Here is a 21,399-nt window from a genome sequence, read left to right on the forward strand (position 1 = left end):
ACGGATGAAGTCTTGCAGCTCCAGTTAGTGGAGTGTTCGCTCCTTTTATAACTAGATCGTTTGCTTGTTCATTGCCTTCTATCCCTTGGTCGGCTGGTACTAAGAAGTAAGGGGACTCTTTGCCTAATTTGTTCTGCTTCTCTAAGCATTCGTTGATTAACTTCAGATTGATGGTTACAGAGTTGATCGTTCTTAAGGCTGCTTGACTATCGGACCAAATGGCTATTTGTTTTTTTCCAATAGTTCCTATCAAAGATAAGTCGTACGCATGATTCGATAGCTATTTACTATAGTATAGTTTATGTAATAAAAAATTAGTTCTAATATACGGGGTTTCTATTTACGCGATGTTTTCAAAGGACGTAAAACGAGTTGCTCCTCCATTTTTATTCATTAAAAACCTTCGATTATCGATCTTAACCTCTCATCACCAAAACGAGGTCACGTCGCGTAGGCTTTTCATTCAACTGGCACAGTTCAACACGCACGAATAATCCAATCGCATCCGGTCCTTTGTATGACCACCGGGCAAAAAGCGTCCAAAAAAATGATAGCCATCGTTACAAATGACCAGGAAGCGAGTAGCTAGGTACACTCTCGATGTGTTTTCCTCGGTCTTTATTTCTCGCACGATGAAGTAGTCTCGAACCACTTTGTTCGGTGTCATTCTCAGTAAAAACAAACTGTGTGCGCGCCATTAAATCCATTTTTAGAGCTCCGGATTGTCGTAAATCATGACAGAATGTTGGAGAGAGATTGCGGGAGAGTGAGAGAGAGGGACACATTTAAATAAAAACCTCTAGTCCGGCAGCAGCGACAAAATTACATTTATTAAATAAATTTGATTTTTTTGATTTTTTGATTTTGATTTGATTTTTTGCCTCATTCTGAAATTCGAAATTAGTGGAATAAATTAGTAGTTTCAATTATACTTTATACTTTTTTTCCATAGCAACTGGAAAACTGGACTTCCTTAAAATTGCCTTATATCTATCAAAAATAGTAGATAAAACAGTATTTTAACCGCAAGGGTAGATTAAATGCAAAAAAACAGTGCAAAGAAATTTCACGACATCTTCTGGGTTTAAAATTTTTGACTTTTTCGGTTTGTAACCGCTACATGACTGCTTCCAGAAAGCTATGAGCTTGCTATATCTACAAAGTTTAGATGTTACTATACTAATACGGAAATTTAAACGATATAGCTTATCCTTAACCTTGAAATATCAATGTTTTCATTGACCAGTAATGTACTTTTTAGCATTGAATAGTACGACCATAAACTGGACGGCTGCATTTTCTTTGATTTTTCAGAAAAATATGTGAAACATACTTTTATGTTTTCACTTGATCTTTCCTCTCGCACGTTTTTTAATTGCTTCCATTTTTGAAAATTTTTGTATTCCTTTTAGTTATTCGGGATTTAAATGGAAGTAGTTTGGATTATGGCGTTTGTCGCCTCAGCCGCAATATCTGTTGGTAATTTACTTATTTCGTTTTGAGCCATTTCTGGCTCCAATTCAATCAGCAATCGACACGAAAGAGAATTAAAAAATATTGACTCAAAACTGACAACTAAAGATACAGCTTTATTTATTTGTCAAATTACATAGAAACCAACGCCAACCTAGCACAATATTTTTTCTACTCGTAATAAATTCCTTGAAATAATAATTTCTGAATATTTTTGAAACGTAACTCGCTATGGAAATTACAATCTTTTCGGTCGACGATAAAATACCATTTTATCGTCTTGTATAAAAAAAATAACTATTAGTTGACGATCATTTACAATGTCTAAAAAATACAACTAAAATTAATAGAATATCCTAGGAACAACTTGCAGTAGTCAGTTGTATCCATAGGGTCTAGTATTAACTAATAATAAGTAAAGTCTAATATTAGCTTAAACAAAAAAAACTTTTCATTTCTAACCATAATTTCTCTTCACGCATGTGTATAATTAGTGGAAAAAGTTAAAAGTGAATTTATTAAAAAAACCTTTTCTACTAATTGAAAATTACTACCACTAATTTTTAGATTCTGAATAATGACAATGACATTAGAGAAACTAACTTTTACGTTAATTGAAACCACTAATTTATTCCACTAATTCCGAGATTCTGAATAAAAATTAAAGAAAAATACTTTTGGAATTTGTATTTTTTTAGACCTTTTACTGGTCCTGTTTCTTGTTTTTTTTTATATTTGTCCTAAGGTTTTACTTGATAATTATAAATACAAAAAATACCTAAATTGGCTAGTTTATTCTTTTATCTGGAGCCATGAAATCGACGATTTTGATTTATGTCACTAGAAAATTGGAAAATTTATTTTGTAGGATAAAGTTATCATGCTTTTTAGGACTCCACTAACTGGACCAGAACCGTTCTGCTTCCTAAGTGTTGATTTAAGTATGAATAATCTTCGGATTGTCACGGGGTTTTTAACAGGACACTGTCTCCTAAATGAACAATTCCTTAGAGCGAAGCTAAGAAACAACGGCCAATGCAGATTCTGTGGGGAAAATGAGGAAACACCAGAATACCACATGACTGAGACCGCCGAGATGACAACCATTCGTACCATAAACTTTGGTACAACTAATATCGGAGATGTTAAATCCATCTCAGATACTGGCTGTAACCTTAATTAACAAATCCTGAAAAAATCAGTTTAATGTTAAAACATCTAAAAACGTTTTACATGTTTGACGACTGTAAACCAAGAATTGATATAAAAGTATTTTAATAATTTCACTTATATATGTAGGGTAACCTCCATCCTAAAATTATTTGGATTTTTTATTCGTACACAACTTTCAGCATTACTGCTTTTACGGCCTTTTACGGCCAAAGTACGGCCAAAAACGTATAAAAACAGAAAAGATATTTGTGTAGAGTGTCTAGTATTATCTCCTGTGATTCCAGTACTCCATCTTTTATTTCTTCAGTTTCATTCTTGTAATCCAATTCACTGAGTTCTTCTTCAGTGATTTGTTTTACGTCTTCTTGATGCAAATTATTAAATCCTTATCCATGTAACGACTTTCCTAAATCATCAATGACTTTAATTTGATCTCTGATACCAAGCATCTACGCGTGAAACAATTTTAGGCCATATGAAGCCATACCTATACTATCATTTCTATGTACTGGACAACTCGTTGAGTTACATGCATGTAAACGTTTCCTGTCTAATACAGAATTAAGAAAAACGCGTATTACTGAACTAGCTTAAAATTAGTTAGGTACTGTTGTCCAAAGTGGAAACGCGTATAAGCGAAATAGTCTATAAATAAGCCGTTAATATTTTCCACTATAACATAATTCTTTTGTACATGAAAACCATTTATTTGTATTACAAATAATATTAAAATTCCCTATATTTTTTTAATTAATTACCCACTAATCCTTTTGACAAAAAAAAAATAATGTACGGGATATTCAAAATTCAAGCTTCATTAATAAAATCTCAGAAACTAGAAGAGATCGATTAAATTGAGAAAAAACTGCGTAATCTAATACTGACCCAAATGCCAAAAAATTAAAAGTTTAAAAATTCAGAATACTTCCAAAGATTTTAGAAGAAAAAACTTAAGACTAAAAATCCTTATAATATAGTTTCCTAGGTTAAACAATTTAGTGGAAAAAATACAATGATAAAGCTTCATTGGGAACCACGAAATTAGTGAAATAAATTAGTAGTTTCAATTATACTTTTTACTCTTATGAGTTTATCATTCATAATGTCTAAAAAATACAATTAATAACAATTGTATTTATAGAGAAAGCCTAATAATTAGCTTATAAAACAATAAACTTTTTATTTCTAACCTAAATTTCTCCTGACGGATTATAATCAAAGGCCAAAATGATATTACTCGCAAATTGTGAAGTATTATTAGTGGAAAAAGTTTTAACTTTTTCTACTAATTGAAAATTACTACCACTAATTTTGACGTTCTAAATGCTTACATTGAAATTACAGGAACAAACTTCTACGCTAATGGAACCCACTAATTTATTCCACAAATATCGATGTTCTGAACGAAGCTTGACACTGTACACCTGTGACAGATGTATATCTGGTTACATACGTGCGGAACAAGTAAATATCGTGCAAATATTGTGTTAATTACCTGACAAGGCCTGAGTCAGCAGTGGTGTGTTATTGTTCGGTGTCAGTTGTCCGTTGGTTAAGTCAACTGAAAACACAGACAGAATACAAGATTAGAATGGGCGCAAGACACGCGTGGCAGTATGGCTGGTTGCATAGAATACTAAATCAAAATAACAACAGCGTCTTTTGTCTCCTGTTAAAGTTGTTTTTAATGGGCAAACAACATTAAGTCTTCCTTGAATTCTAAAAAATCTAGTTAATTTATAAGAAAAATATCATTCCTTAAAGTACAGGGTGTTTCATTTTCGTGTGTTTTACAAAGTTCATCGTTTATGAGTAGAGCTACAAATATACGGTTTTCACATCGCTAGCTACTTTTTTATGAAACTAAAGATGTTACACACAAATTTGCGCTAGCTCTCTTAGTTCCCCTGAAATACAGAGCGAATTTAGACATTTTGCATTTTTAGACCCCCTTTGTACCTTGGTTATCTTCTAACTTAACTTATTGAAAATGTGAAAACTGTATCCCGTAGAGTTTTCCACGTAGAATTCAGTGGCGTAACTAGTTTTCGCTGAATGACTAACTGCAACTAGTTTTCACTGAAAATGACTTAAATGAAAAAAATTACTTAAACTTGTGATAAAAGTTTCATAAAAAGTAGTATTAAAGAAAGTAGTAAGCACCTGGTGTATATCTACTCATAAACTAGAAACCCCATAAACACGGGTAAATGAACCACCCTGTAAGCTATGTAAGTAATGATAATATTTCAAAAATTTTGTGCTAAAATGTGTAACACTGTTGTTAGCTCAAAAATTTAGCCCTAATTGAACTGTCACCATTTATAACAAACTATTTTTTCTATTTTGTTTTAATAAATGGACCTTTTAATAGAAAAAAAACCTGTTTATTATTTTGACCAAGTAACATTGACATTTATTTTTATTTTTGTGAGTGCAGTAGTATTCGATGTTTTTTTGAGAATTTGACATGACGTGAATTAATAGATTTTTATTTTTTTCCGAAAAATAAAGTAAATACACATAGATTAGTGCATGCCATTTTAGTATAACCTATATTAACTAAAAGTCATCACTCATTTTTTTCATATCTATTAATATTTTTTTATTTTGTTTTATTTTTTATATTACAGGGCTACGGTACACTAAAAATATTGAACATAAAAGTTAGGGTTAAGGAACACTAAGTTATATAGGTATTCTAGATTAATCTAATCTATCAAGATAGTTAAGTTAGTTATACATATACCGTATGATCGAAAAAAAAAACAGCGTCAAAGACGGCTGGGGAATGATAATCGATTATAATTTTGCCGAGGTTAATCTCTACACGTCCTTGCCTAAAAATTGACATAAAATTTATGAAAAATTAATACTAATTATAGAAAGATTAAAAAAGGATAGAATGTTTCCAGATACATTTCCCAGATACATTTAAAAATAATTTTTAATCAATATAAAAATGAATTACAAAATTCTTAAGACCATGCAAAAAAAAGTACAAACCAAGTAAATGACATCTAGGGCTTCAACTCGCCAAAATTATGATCGATTGCTATTCCTCAGCCGTTTTTGACACCGTTTTTATCTTCATCATACGGTATTTGTGTATTAGTGTGTCATAACGTGAAGACAATACTAAAATTGCCTGCACTAATGAAAAATAATATATATTTAAAAAAAACTCATTGGATTTTTTTAGTTACAACAATGAAAGAAATTAAATATTCCTATTTATGTACAGGGTGGGTCAAATTCGACGCTTTAAAATGGAAACACCCTTTTCTATAGGAGATAGATAAAAACTAATATCGGTGTCTGGAGCTCAATTTTGGTCAAAAACATGATGGTGAAAACCGCATATCGATATCTGTTACCGTTTTTAAAAAATATGCATTTTTAACAAATCGCTGTAACTTTTTGCTATGGAAAATTCTGTATTTTTATGAAAACATTTCCAAAGCACCTTTTTACGTAATTTAATGGTTTAAGTATAATTTTTTTAAAATTAATAATTTAAGAATTATCAACAGAAAATTTGATTTTTTATATGGGACAACCTGTATATTTTTAATTTATTGAAAAGAGTTCAAAATTACCTTTCCAAAAATATAACACACTTGATATTTTGCTCGATTCCTCTTCGAGATATAGAGTATATAAAAATTCGCCCGGCTTTAAATAAGTAGGCTTTGAACGGCACCGGCTGTAATGCAAAAAAATCTAGCTGTGAGCATCAATTAAAACGAAAATAATATTTGCTACGAGAGATGCAGAATTTTATAACAATTTAAAATATATTTATCCAACAACAACACATTTAAATAAATAGCAAACCAAGATATGAGATTTTGCTACGGGCGTTCGACATATCGACCGTCTTCTGTTATGGACAGACGGGGTAGTTTTTGAACATTTCTCGCCGAATTCATTAACTCAGTGGGGGTGAAAGATACCCTCTCATAACTGCTAAGTATTTTTAATTCTTGTCTAGATTATACGGAAGAATAAGGAACATTTATTCTTCCGCCAATATATCCATAGGATTAGATCCATGGGCACTAAGTCAGGCGGCCTCGAAGGCTAACGGCTGGGATCTTGGTTAGCTATTCTATTATTCTTGAAATTGGCTGTAAAAATTTGCGGATAACTTCAGCGTTCAGAGGCGGTGCGTCGTCTTGCTGGAAAAATATGTTTTCCAGTTCCATTAAGGGCACATCATCAATAAGGGGTCCAAAGCCTACTAGTTAAAAGTGGCGAACTTTTAAAAATTCTGTATTTCAAAGGAGATTATAACAAAATATCAAATGTGCTATATTTTTGGAAAGGTAATTTTAAATTCTTTTCAGTAAATTAAAAATATAGAGGGTCTCTAAAATAAAAAATCAATTTTCCTGTTGATAATTCTTAAATTATTAGTTTAAAAAAAAATATACTTAAACCATTAAATTCTACGTAAAAAGGTGCTTTAGAAATGTTTTCATAGAAATACAATATTTTCCATAGCAAAAAAGTTACAGGGATTTGTTAAAAATGCACATTTTTGAAAAACACCCCGTAACTCCGAAACGGTAACAGTTATTGATGTGCGGTTTTCACCATCATGTTTTTGAAGAAAATTGAGCTCCAGACACCGATATTAGTTTTCGTCTATCTCCTATAGAAAAGGGTGTTTCCATTTAAAAGCGTCGAATTTGACCCACCCTGTACAGTATAAAGAGTATTATTTTTTCTGTTTTTTTTTGCTTTTATTTTTCTGCATCTAGTGCCCCAGGTTTATGCTTATTTTCATAGAAGTTTTGCAATGTTGCCACCACATTCTGCATATTTTTGTGTTTATAAGTTTATAGTAATTTTTTCATTTTCTGCAGAATAAATTCAAAAATATATATTTTTATCTTACAAATTACTCTACTAATAATTATATTAGAAAAATGCAATGTACACATATTTTAACTATCTTTTATTATTATATTTTGAAATAAATTAAAAGAATAAAACTTAAAAATTGTTATAGATTTTTTTAGTGCCATATTACGAAGTATTTTCACACACAGTAAGTGTATAATTTCTGTTCGATGTGGCAACACAGGGGCTAAATTCTGCGGTGGAATTTTGTAACTGTCCACGGAAATTTCTTGCTAGTGACTTACACTTGCTCGGCTTTCTTATAGAAAATATTTAGTCCATCATACGACAATCAAACTATAGGTGCCAAAAATATCATATAGTTTATTTGTTTTGATATTGAAATTCTGGGCTATGCACTATGGTCTGAATCATTTTGTAAATAAAATTTAGAATGTAGTGACGGTGACAAAATATCGATATACTCATCAATGTTTTGCATAGAATATACCATATGACCCAAAAAACGTCGTCCAGTTGGCTTGAAATTGACGATCGATGACATTCCTTATATAATCTTACATATAAAATGACAGCGATCTTTATTTGAAAGCTTTCGCTGCCGCCATATTTTTCGATCATATTGTATATGCTTGTTGATAAATAAATGCCGGGAAGTGTCGAGTTAGCTTAAAATTAATGATGGCATGATATTTTACACGCAAAATTATATTGTGAATGTTATCGACCATTCCCAAGGTAATTTGCGCTCTTTGTATTTTGATTGTAGATATTTAAGAAATACCAATGAATTTTAAATTTTACCATCATTATAGCAAGACCTTTTAACATCTGTCTTGCCGGTCTATCTAGCCGAACACCGCGTTCGGGTCATGATAGTTTCCGAATAACCAATCAATAAATTTCTCGAAATTTTTTGATTGGTTGGGATAAAAATATCAGTCGGCCAATTATATTATACATCCTAAAAATGTCATAAGAATAATGAGTCACTAGCAAGAAATTTCATATTACGAGCTTACAGAATCCCACCTCTGGTTGATACCTACGGTTTTCCTGTAAACATTTTTTTTTAATTTTCAGAATTAAATAACTGTGTTGTTTTAAATTTATTTTAAAAATGGCAAATAGAAAATAAGTTTCTTCCTTGATAAGATCTAACTTATTTGTAAGACACCCTGTATACAGAATAAGTGTATACAGTGGACCTGTAATACAGTGATATAAGTGCACATATTTTCGGAACTCTGGATAAAAGAAGTGTATATTTTTAACCGTCAAAAACGTATTAATTTTTGCAACGTGATTGACAATATAAAAAAGTCATTTTAACGTCTTGCATAAAAGTAAAGCACTTTTATGACTAAGCTTAAAAGTACGAAAATATATTATTAAACTGACATAAAGTGTGAAATTCAACGAGCGTAACCATAGTTTCTCGATATACAGGGTGGCGCCTCTCATACGCCGCGGATGCTCCAAGGAGAACGGTAGTTTATATCGAAATGAAATTTTAGCAGCACATGTAGGTTAACTGAAAGCATTTTATAAAAATATATAGAATTATACAGGGTGTCCCCAAAAAAAGTTACACATCAAAGTTGTGTTTTTTCTAATGGAACACCCTATATATTAATTGATTTTCGGATTCTAGGAAAAAAATGAAGGTTAGAAGGTTAGTAAAAATAAAGAAATGCTAGTTAGGAAAAAAATAAAGGTGAGTTTTATTAAAGAAGTATATACCTAAAATCTAAGGATTTTGACATATTTCACATTTTGTAAAAATGAAGAGTAAATTTGAAATTTCGATAACAGCTACCTAAATTTTAGTTGACCTTGTATAGCCTTATTATTTAATTACAGTAACCATTGTATGTTAAACCAAATTGAAATTTGACCCGAAAAGTTATACAGGGTTAGACAAAATTAATATAGAACATTAGTCACATTTAAAAGCAAGTTACTCCTTTATTTTAAATGGAACCTCCAGTATATTTTTCGTTTGTTCAATGGGGAATTTATATATCTTCAAAATATTATTAAGGTTGCCTACCCCTCAGACAAAGATTTTCTTAGATATTTTAATTTTTATGATTTTGCGTCAGTAAAATCTAGGTGGCTGTGTGATATACCGTTTATTAATTTAACAAAAATTAAAGATTGAATGCAGTGTGCATCCACCAACTAATAGCATTATATAAATTCCCTATTCCCTCTGGTGTAGGATAAGATTGCATTTTCGGCAAATTTCTGAGAATTTTTTTTGTTTTAACTGACAGCAATGTTGAAGTAACGTGAGACATGTCACAGCCACCTAGATTTTATCAAATAATAAAGATTTACTCAGATCATAACATGTAAATGAAAATATCTAGGAAAATCTTTGTTTGAGGGGTAGGCAACCTTAATAGTATTTTGAAGAGACCTGAATTCTCCATTGAATATCGGAATAATATACTGGGTGTTCCATTTAAAATAAAAGAGTAACATGCTTTTAAAGGTGACTAATGTTCAATATTAATTTTGTCTCACCCTGTATTACTTTTTGACCCAAGTTTTAATTTGATTTAAAGTACAATATTTAATTTAACTCCATATTAGGCTATACCGGGTAATCTCCAATTTAGGTAGCTTTTATTGTAATTTAAAAATTGTTCTTTATTTCTAGAAAATGTTAAATATGTCAAAAACCTTACATTTTAGTCATATACTTCTCTTATAAAACTCACCTTTATTTTTCTCTCAGAATCCGAAAATCAATTAATATATAGGGTTTTCCATTACAAAAAATACAACTTCGATATGTAACTTTTTTTAGGGACACCCTGTAGAACTCTCCATATTTTTAAGAAGTGCTCTGAATTAACCTAAATATGCTCACAAAATTTCATTTCAATACAAACTGTCGTTCTCCTTGGAGCCTCCGCGGCGTATGAGAGGCGCCACCCTGTATAATTACCGAGATAATTACATACAAGGTATGACTTTTAAATCTTTTTATATTATTTCGAATGTTTGAAATTGTTCAAAAATTATTTGTGGCATTTGAAAAAAAAATAGCATATAACATGCTATTAGGAGTAAAAAAAAACTTTTTGTGCCTCGGTTGTATGTCAAAGATACAGCCTCGCCGCAAAAAGTGTAATTTTTACTCCTAATAAAACAATATACCTATGTTGCCACATTACGATTTATTTTTTACGGTTGTTTTATTTTTTAACAGAACATTTAAAAATTCTCCAAAAAACTTTTGAAAAGTACAAATTTGTTAATACTTTTTTATTATCCCCTACAAATTGAACTTATTTATGAATCCTTCGGTATAAAAAGAAATATATAAAAAAATCCAATGAGTTTTGTTGTAATATATCAACTGGACCGACTCTAAAGATCCAGACCCATTAAAATAAATAAAAAATTTACCATTTCTCATTTTTTAAACCTTTCTTTGTTATATTAAGGTAAAATTCCTTCATGTCAAACCCGTTGTTAGTATCACCGCAATCGTAGGACGCAAATACGCAACTATCTCTATCTCTCTCCCCTATTGTGAAGCGAACTTTAGCAATAAAAATTATTTGGGCCACGCAAAGAAAAACCTCCGGCATGTTAGCCCCCGATACTTTCTATATAGACACGTGATGGATGAATACCTGCTGCCGGGAAAAAATGCGTTCCTTTCCAACTTATGACAGTTTTTGTGTGCTTGCTACGGTTGCAATTTATCACCGAAAGAATTTAATTTAGCTGGTGCAGAGTGGAAGACGAAGAAAGAAAAATCGGCAGAAAATCGGACAAAGTTGGTGGATTTTCCTATAGATCGATATTTTTTACTCCATCTCAAGCTCCGATGGATTAATCTTCTTTATTTTTTACGTGCCAATGAGGAAAAAAAAAACTATTTCTATTCTCTTAAAAACAGATTAGTATCTTACTTTAATTTTGACTCTGATCACGTTTATTTCATGTGTCAAACAGGCCTGAATAAAAGTAATGAAAAGAGAAACGATGCTTTCAAAATCAAAGCATGAACATAAACAGGGATGGGAGTCTCTGAACCAATGGGCATTCCAGCATCATTCAGGCTGAAATATACGCTATCAAAAGATGCGTACTACTTATCTTAGATAGGAAATATCGGAAATATCAAAAAAGCAGCATTAATGGCGATCAAATCAGTAACCATCAATTCAAAGTTGATCAAAAAATGTCTGGATAAGTTGAACAAATTAGGCAAAGAAAATAAAGTCCTCATACTATATGGGTGCCAGCCCATCAAGGGATAGAAGGTAATAAAAAAGCAAACGATCTAGCTAATAATGGAGCAAAAACTACTAACTGGACCAGAACCGTTTTGCTGCCCAAGTGGAAACCAACTTAAAGCAGAACTCAAGAATAAATTATCTTCTACAATTGATGCAAATTAAACTTGTTTTTAACCATAATTCTGATCTAATATTGCAAAAATTACCTGAGTTACATATTTGCGTCCAACGATTGCCGATTTCAGTGTATATATGTTATTATGTGTGTATATTATTGTTAATTCAAGGAATAGATATATAGCACGGACTATCTCTAAATAGCTATATCATATTATATAATAATCTATGTTTATATTAAGCTCCTAATTACAAAAATAAATCGAAATCACAGTCAATATTAAGCATTCTGAAGCATTTTATTTTATTTTTATTATTAGAAGCTCTCAACTAATATCGAGTAATAATAATAATAATTCAAAACATCGACTATTCTATTCACTGTAACTGAATCTGGTTAATAATTGTTTAAAACACCTAAGAAAAATCTAAATTTTCTGCGTAGATTTTACAAAAAATATAATTTTTATTAAAACACTACGACTAATCTAGTTCTACCCGCTAGATTGGTTCTATTCTAGGTTTTATTACAATATTATTATATTTATTCTATCACAGTAAATGTATTAGTCAATAAGAAGAAAAATTAATTAGTAGAACTTCTTAAATAATTATATATTAATAAAATGTTTTTCCATTATATATATTTTCTGTCACTGTGTATATTAATTACTACGAAAACTAGAAATACTGTATACTAAAATGTTAATTTAGCGTTCCAGACTACTATACAAAAATGCTTCGTTTGTGCGTAAGAGGACAACAATCAAAAACCCAAACGTTTTTTTAATATAAAATTTATGAAGCTTATTGTCAAAAATCGTTTGTGACACTGACATAATATTTCAAAACTTGCGACAAGATATATTTTTGTATGTCAGTCTCGATTTTTTTTTCAAAAACTATAGGATGTTGAAAAAATGTAGAAAAATACTAGAAAGAACATTTTACGAAAAGAAAAAATCGGTCGTCGGTGGAGTCTACTAAAATTTAGGTAGTGATGGGGGTAATTTTCACCCTTTCGTTACTTTTTCTTAATTTTTGTGAAAGTCATATTTTAAAGCGCCTAGCAAAACGTAAACGCCCCAAATCTTATTCAAACCGGAATATCAGTTCTTAAAATATCTGAAAACAGCGCTCTAACGGACAAACAAAACACTTTTGAATAGAGGTAAATTATTGTATGCAATTAACACATTTTGATTTCAAAAATGCGGAGTAGTTCTTCGTTCGTTAAATAATAAAATGCGTATCAGACTTTTTAATATTATGCATACAAATTATATAATTAAAAAACTATGGTTTTGTTCATGATTTGTGTCTCTTAAACATATTTTGAGAAATATATAAACTATTTCAATAATATTACTATTTTTGTATTATATTTCAAGTAGGTTAATTGATAAGCTAATACATTTACTACTAACAAATTTTATACTGCATCTACAAACACTTTTAATAGGTTATTGTTAATAATTCTGCTACTATTTCTCTTTGCTACTTCTATTCTCCTCTATGGTTAAAACACTCATCGTCTATTTGTAATTAAAAATCACATGACTGACTAGAATAAAATAAACTGTCACTAAAATTAGTAGATTACTCGCCATCGTATGTTGGTAAACACTATCCAATACTGCGCCTAAGACTTCTTGGATTCACTATCTGTTTAACACATCTCTTAACCTGATCTTTTTATAATCTTACAAAAACTGTCTTTTGATGATTTTATGAATCGTTTTATACCGGATGTTTCAGTATACATGTTCCAATAAATTATCTAAGTTGCACTATTTTCAAACTTCCTGCTTTATAGCAGGAAGTTTGAAAATAGTAGACAGTAATGAATTTTGAAATAAAAATTTTATCGGAGGGACAAAATGTGCTCTAAATGTAGTATGACTTAGATTAGATGAGATTAGATTCCATAAAGTGGCTATCGGCCTGCTATATACACTGCGACCTTTTCAGATCTATTGTGGTCCTCTTCTGATCCTTAGGTTACATTCTCTAGGACTCACTCAACATGGACTAAATCAACACAAAAATATGTACAAAGAGAATGTGACAATTCAACGAAGAGAATGTAACAAGTCAATGAAGCATTGTAGACCATGTTTAGTCTAGGTACCAAAATATAACTGGTCGTAAGTTCGGATTGTTCACAATGGAACCTCATTGGAAAAAGCGTAAATTTAAAGAAATCTTGTTTATATTAGCTACCAATAACATTCTTAACAATCCTAGTATGGACATTTCCATACCATTTATACACCAAAACACTGGATCAGAGAAAAGCAGATAGAGTCCATTGAAAAACCAGACAGGGACACAGGCGTAGCACTGCTTTTTTCCAAGAACCTGATTCTAAAACTACAAAGGAACTGTTAGTGTTTTGCAGGAATATAGTATAGCAGGTCTCTTGTCAAGTGCTACATGAACAAGCTCAACCTGCATCAGGAAAGTCTTTGCTGCAGACTTTGCGATAAAGATCCTGTAAGAGCAGAACAAAACTAGAATTGGACAAACTATGCTCCTATCCTATTAAGGACATGCACGACTGGTGCAGGGCGCAGGAATAGAAGGCTGGGTGCAGAAATAGGAACCAATATGATAAGGTCTTTTAACATTGAGAAAAAAATGCTGGCAACCTCAGCAGACAACTTCATGTTTGACTTTATCAAACTGCATCAGGCCTTGCCTTAGCTCATATAAGCTCAGAAGATTTAGAGGAGATACTGTCCATCCAAGAATATATCATATTTTATAATTCTTCACTGTCTACTACGTTTGATCCATTAAAAAAATGAACTTACGAATTTACATGAAAATTATTTATTTTATTGGAACAGTCTTCCTGTTTTAAACATCTGGCATTGTAACTGTGACGAATACTGTTTGGAGATTAAACATTCAAGCAAGAAACTCGTCTTGTTTTGTATAGAAGCAAGTTTTCTTGCCTACTTTAAGGGAAGTTTTGCACCTGATCCGTCGTACAAAAGTATCGAGTAAAGTTTTGAAGAGAATTTTTGAGAAATAGCAAAATACAAAACTGCGATAAATATTTAACGGGTAAAATTCGTCGAAAATCGTTCCCAACGCTTGCTAGATTTAATTGCGAAGTTTCCGAAAGGACACGGTTTAATCATAAATAAATAAATAAATTCGAAGAGCCGCTACTCGAAGTTGCATTTCATTGTAAAAATGGACGCGGGTTGAATAAAACATGCGGAATTGTAGTTTATTCTGCTTCGGGCGTATCGGGCACTAAAATAAACACTTAAAATTCAAAATATTCGGTAGTTTATTTTCGTAGAAAAAAGCTATCAGGTTGAAACAGAGAGGACAAATTTACTAAGCTTTTTTCCGTTTAATAAAATAAAATATTTAACCAGGTTTCGTCAATAAACAATTTATAGAGAATTGTTTTCATTTTTTTAAGTTTACATATCTTCTTACTGTCTTATTATTAAATTATTAATAGAATTTTTATATCAATACAGTCCTAATCCCATGACTTTTTTTATATGAGTTGTAGTGGAAAGAAAACTTGTGATATATTTTACTTATACAGACTGTTCATCGCCAACCTAAACGTAAGAAATCCTGTGTAAAATTTAAAAATGTTCTCCCCGTTTTATTTTAGAGAAAAAATATTTGAAATTTTTTGAAGTTTGAACTGTACACTCAGTATACTAGATGCGTCTCAAAAAGTGGTCACCCCCAATTTTTTTTTATTTTTTTAGATAAAAAACAGGATTTGGTATGTTAGTATATGACAGGTATACAGGAACTATATTGGAACCAAACCGCAGAGATAAGAGTTAACAAAAATTTATCCACAGACACCTTCAACGTCTGTCAAGGGCTGTATACTGTCACCAATACTTTTTAATATATACGTCGAAAAAATATTTCAAATGGCCCTGGACGGAGAAAGTGGAGGAATTAAGATTAACGGAGTTCCAATTAACAATATAAGATATGCAGATGATACGGCAATACTAGCACGAACTTTAGAGGATCTCCAGCAAATAATAAATAAGATAGGGGACATGGGAAATCGTTTCGGTTTTAAAATCAACGCTGCCAAGACCAAACTTATGGTAATAGGACGCCAGCCTACAATCAGCACCGCATTGACCGTGGATGGAAATATTATAGAGCGAGTTCCACGATTTAAATATCTGGGTGCCATGATCAATGAACGATGGGACTGCGATGAGGAAGTTAAACTTAGAACGAATTATGCAAAGTCAACATTTTTTAAACTTAAAAACATCCTATTAGCACGCAGTCTCCCGCTAACACTTAGACTACGGGTAGTGAAATGCTACATATGGCCCATCTTACTATACGGCGCAGAAACCTGGTCACTCAAGGCTAGAACCCTGAACCGCATCGAGGCTTTCGAAATGTGGACTCTCCGGAGACTCTTACGTGTGCCGTGGACCGCATATGCAACCAACGAAGAAGTTTTAAGAACTGCAGGCTATGAACGAGAAATGCTTAATATAGTTAAAGAAAGGAAAGTCTCATACCTCGGCCATATCCTTAGAGGAGACAAATATTACATTCCTAAGCTGATTCTACAAGCAAAAATAGAGGGACGGCGAGGCCCAGGAAGAAAACAACATTCCTGGCTAAGAAAAATACGGGATTGGTGTAACATCAGCGACGCAGCCACCATATTTCGAAGAGCCGAAAACAGCATTCTACACATTGCATGAAGAGTACAGACAATCGCCAAAGTGCGGCTAAGCACAAGGCACAGGAAGAAGAAGAAGAAGTATATGACATAAATTAGGATTAATTGACGTATTCAATTATTTTTGATCATTTCCTGTTACACCGGAAATGACTATAACTTTTGATTTTTAAATAGCACCATCGGTATATTTCTATTCTATTTGATAGAAAATGACACTCTGAATAGAATGACATATTATATGTCAACTTTTGACATTTTAGTCTTTTTTAATTGTCTTTTTAAAATATGCAAATGAGCCACACTTGTTCCATACAGTATAGACAATATAAAGTAACTGCGTACTGTACGAAAGTTAATCATAAAGTGAATAGGTATATCTAATATTCAATAATATGAAATGTAATGTCAGCAAATTAATTGTTTGCAATATATAATAGTAAAATAATAACTAGGTCGGTTCATGAACTATGATTGGGACGGACTGCGTCACGTATCTCATGTGAAAAAAAATGATACATGATTAAAAATACGATTTGGGCATATTTTAACCGGGCAGGATAAGACATGAAATACATACATTAGACGATCAAATCTATTTTCCCAATACTCCTTGATTAAAAATTAGTGCTTTTAACACAGCTATGGCATTTAAAAAGCGATTTTAAACAAATTTAAAATACGATTTTGTTTTAAAATGTCAAAAGTTGACATATGATCATGGCGGCACTTTGGACAAACAGACAACCGATATAGAGCAATAAGTGTATGACGTAAATCAACTAAGAACATGTAAAATAGACTAATAAACAAGAATAAACAGGTTTAAACAACAAACACTTTAAAACAGAAAGCAACCGCTAAAATGCTTAAAATATTAGGTTTGTTTTTTCTTGTTTATTAGTCTATTTTACAGGTTCTTAGTTGATTTACTTAGTTGATGTTATCGTCATATGTTACAGTTTTTTTGGGTCGATAAAGTTATAAATATCGAGGTGTTACGTATGAACAAGGAAGAAAAAATACATAAATCCCTTAAGAGGAAAAAATTAGAATATTTTGCACATGTTATGAGAGGCCCTAAATACCAATTGCTCCAGAATATTATGGAAGGAAAAATCCAAAGAGGACGTAGTCGGGGCAGAAGGCGAACATCCTGGTTGAAGAAGCTCAGAGAATGGTATGGAATGATGTCAATTGGATTATTTAGAGCAGCCGTAAATAAAAAATATCCATGAGGATTGCCAACTTCCGTTAGGAGTCGGTACTTGAAGAAGAAGTTGAAAGAATTTACGTCATACTACTATTGATCTATATCGGTTGTCTGTTTGTCCAAAGGCCCGCCATGACTACTGATATGTCCTTCTACTCAGAGTGCCATTTTCTATCTAACAAAGTAGAAATATACCGAGAGTGCCATTTAAAAATCAAACGTTATAGCAAAGAATATTATAGTTTTAAGAACTCTCGTGTGGAAGCTTTAGTGATTTGTCACACGGTGGCGCTTTTGAACATAATCGAAGGCTGAAAATGCTAATATTTTAAATTTTGAGGACTACGCGCGGCGATATTTCGTACGGTGTTGCCAAAATATATTTTATTTCTCGATATTTAAAGAAATATGTATTGATTATATATTTCGTATTCCTATGTACATGAGGCATCCTAAGGCTATAAAAACGTAGCTATGAAAATGAAATTTTAGATTTTTAATTTTTTTGTATCTGCTAATATAAATTACTTCTATTCCAATAAAAAATTAACTAGTTTTAGGAAACTGGACTAAATACGGAGAATAATAATTCGTTCTCTAAGATGAGCACTACTAAGTAATTTAAAATTCGACCCATAAGGGGGTGTAATTAGATAAAGGGGTGTAAATATACAAAAAAAATCTGTACATTGATAAACGATTTTTGGAAATTTATATCCTAAGGGTTGTGAAACTGGGGGTGAAATTGTGTACAAAAAAATGTAGTTCTAGGAGTATGAAATTACAGAGTTTCCTTAAGTGACAAAAGTGAGTACCTAGAAGCTAATTTTTGACATTCATCCCCTAGAAATAAGGGATAAAAATTTGTACAAAAATTTGTTAAAATCGGTTTTAGAAGTATGAAATTCTGCACAGACGTTCCTTATGCAACGTAATTTAGCACTAAGTAGGACTTTTTGGGAAATTCGCCCTCTAAGGGTGTGAAATGAAGGGTGAACCTTCTGAAACAATTCCGTTGAAGGAATATGAAAATTTGCACAGAGGTTCCTTATGTAGCGTAATTTAACAATTAGAGCGATTTTTGGAATTCATTCCTGTAGGAGGTAAAACAAGGGGTAAAATTTGTATAATTTTGATGTAAAATCCGTTCTAGGACTAGGAGTATGCAATTTTGTACAAAGGTCTCTTAAGTGATGAGTACTCTTAAGTGAGTACCAGAAGCGAATTTTGAACATGCATCCCTTAAAAAATAAGGGATGAAAATTTGTACAAAAATTTATTAAAATCGGGTTTAGAAGTATGAATTTTGTGCAGACGTTTCTTACGTCACGTAATTTAGCACTAAGAAGCAATTACGTAATATAAGAAACTCCTGCGCTGAATTTATATACCACAAAATTAGTATACCACAGAATTTAATATACCATAAAAAAAGTTGGGGTGGGCCACTCTTATCACTTAGGGGTATAAAAAATATATAACAACCTGTTCCCAGACCTACTGAATATACATATAAAATGTTATCAAAATCGGTCTAGCCGTTTCGGAGACGGTAACAAAAAATTAAAAAAAAACAACCCCTATTAAAAAATAGGGAATAACCGTAGAACGGCGAAAATTTACGGTTGTTTGTATTTATTAATGCCAATTAAAAAGATATATCTTTTTAAATAAGAAAAATTGGGGTCGGCTACCCTTATCAGTTAAGGGTATAAAAAATAGATATCAACCTATTCTCAGACCTACTGAATATAGATATAAAATTTTATCAAAATCGGTTAAGCCGTTTCGGAGATGGTAACAAAAAATTTAAAAAAACAACCCCTATTAAAAAATAGGGGATGACCGTAGAACGGTGAAAATTTCGGGTTGTTTGTATTTATTAATGCCAAATAAAATACTAAATACATTTTTTTTCTTTTCAAAAAATAAAAAAAGGGGTGGGCTACCCTCTCGGCTACCCTTATCACTTAAGGGTATAAAAAATAGATATCAACCTATTCTCAGACCTACTGAATATACATATAAAATTTCATCAAAATCGATCAAGCCGTTTAGGAGATGGTAACAAAAAATTTAAAAAAACAACCCCTATTAAAAAATAGGGGATGACCGTAGAACGGTGAAAATTTCGGGTTGTTTGTATTTATTAATGCCAAATAAAATACTAAATACATTTTTTTTCTTTTCAAAAAATAAAAAAAGGGGTGGGCTACCCTCTCGGCTACCCTTATCACTTAAGGGTATAAAAAATAGATATCAACCTATTTTCAGACCTACTGAATATACATATAAAATTTCATCAAAATCGATCAAGCCGTTTAGGAGATGATAACAAAAAAATTTAAAAAACCAACCCCTATTAAAAAATAGGGGATGATGGTAGAGCGGCGAAAATTTAGGGTTGTTTGTATTTTTTAATGCCAACTAAAAAATAAAAACATTTTTTACTTTTCAAAAAAATAAAAAAAGGGGGTGGGCTACCCTTAACACTTAAGGGTATAAAAAATAGATAACAACATATTCTCAGACCTACTGAATATACATAATATAAAATTTCATCAAAATCGGCCAAGCCGTTTCGGAGGAGTACGGTAACTAAAACTGTAACACGGGAATTATATATTATATGTAAACTGCGGAGTGCGGAGAGCGAAAAGACTGATTATAGCAATAGATAAAATTTAAAACTATAATTTAAAACTATTCAAGAAAGTACACACAAAACAAGGCAACGCCGCGCGTCTATTCGTTCAATTCCGAGCAAAATAGCGAGGCTCCACGAAGTTGGGGCGAACTTCTAGAATATTAAGATATTCTTTGATTATAGTCATTTCCGGTGAATCAGGACGAGACCAAAAACAATTGAATACGTGAATCAATCCTAACTTATGTCATACACTAGCATACCAAATCTCGTTTTCTTATCTGCAAAAATAAAAAGTTATAGGGGTGAGCCATTTTCGAGACGCACCCGGTAAATGATTACCTCAGCCTCAAAAATTTCAGTTATTTTCTTTTGTTAGACTAAAAAACCGTTTTTAAAAAATATCAGTGACAAAAAAAATAAATCAACAAAATTTCGCCAATTTTGTTTAAATAGTAATAGTATGCTTGAAACAATTCTTGTTATTATCATGCGTCTATACTCTATAGACACGCAAATCATCCAACCAAGCGTTAATATACGAAGTTGTATCATTCAGTTTGCCCCACTAAATCCCAACGTTATCCGGCACAATCTAATAGAATGTGAATTAGGTTAAGTACAGTTAAATTCCTATACGGATTAAGAGCTGGATCGACTCTTAAAATCTCGTGCTAACTACCAATATCTATGGAGCAGTTAAGGGAAATGGAGCGCCCAATAAATTGTTACTACTGTAAAATAACTGGTTGAATTTAAACCCCCTCTAAATTACCGAAAGACTTGAAATTGGCGTGTCTGTATTCGTGATTTGGGAGTAAGAATATGTTAGCATCAAAAAGTTTCCTAAAAAATATTAATATATCACAAATAATAATATGCCAAACATTTTTTGATAAAAAAACTAGGTAATGAAAAATTTGTGATACAGTTT

General features: G+C 31.7%; 1 protein-coding gene across 3 annotated transcripts in view; it reads right to left on the reverse strand.

The window, feature by feature from the left end:
• LOC115877679 (RNA-binding protein Musashi homolog Rbp6) overlaps positions 1-21,399 on the reverse strand; it is a 281,213-nt gene that overhangs the window by 6,379 nt on the left and 253,435 nt on the right. For all 3 annotated transcript variants that reach the window (XM_030893957.1, XM_030893950.1, XM_030893948.1), the window contains exon 6: positions 4,142-4,207. In XM_030893957.1, coding sequence (XP_030749817.1) covers positions 4,142-4,207 — 66 coding nt within the window. The remainder of the gene's footprint in view (positions 1-4,141; positions 4,208-21,399) is intronic.

Source organism: Sitophilus oryzae, unplaced genomic scaffold (genome assembly GCF_002938485.1).
Source record: "Sitophilus oryzae breed Bouriz unplaced genomic scaffold, Soryzae_2.0 scaffold_1060_pilon_pilon, whole genome shotgun sequence".
NCBI lineage: Eukaryota > Metazoa > Arthropoda > Insecta > Coleoptera > Curculionidae > Sitophilus > Sitophilus oryzae.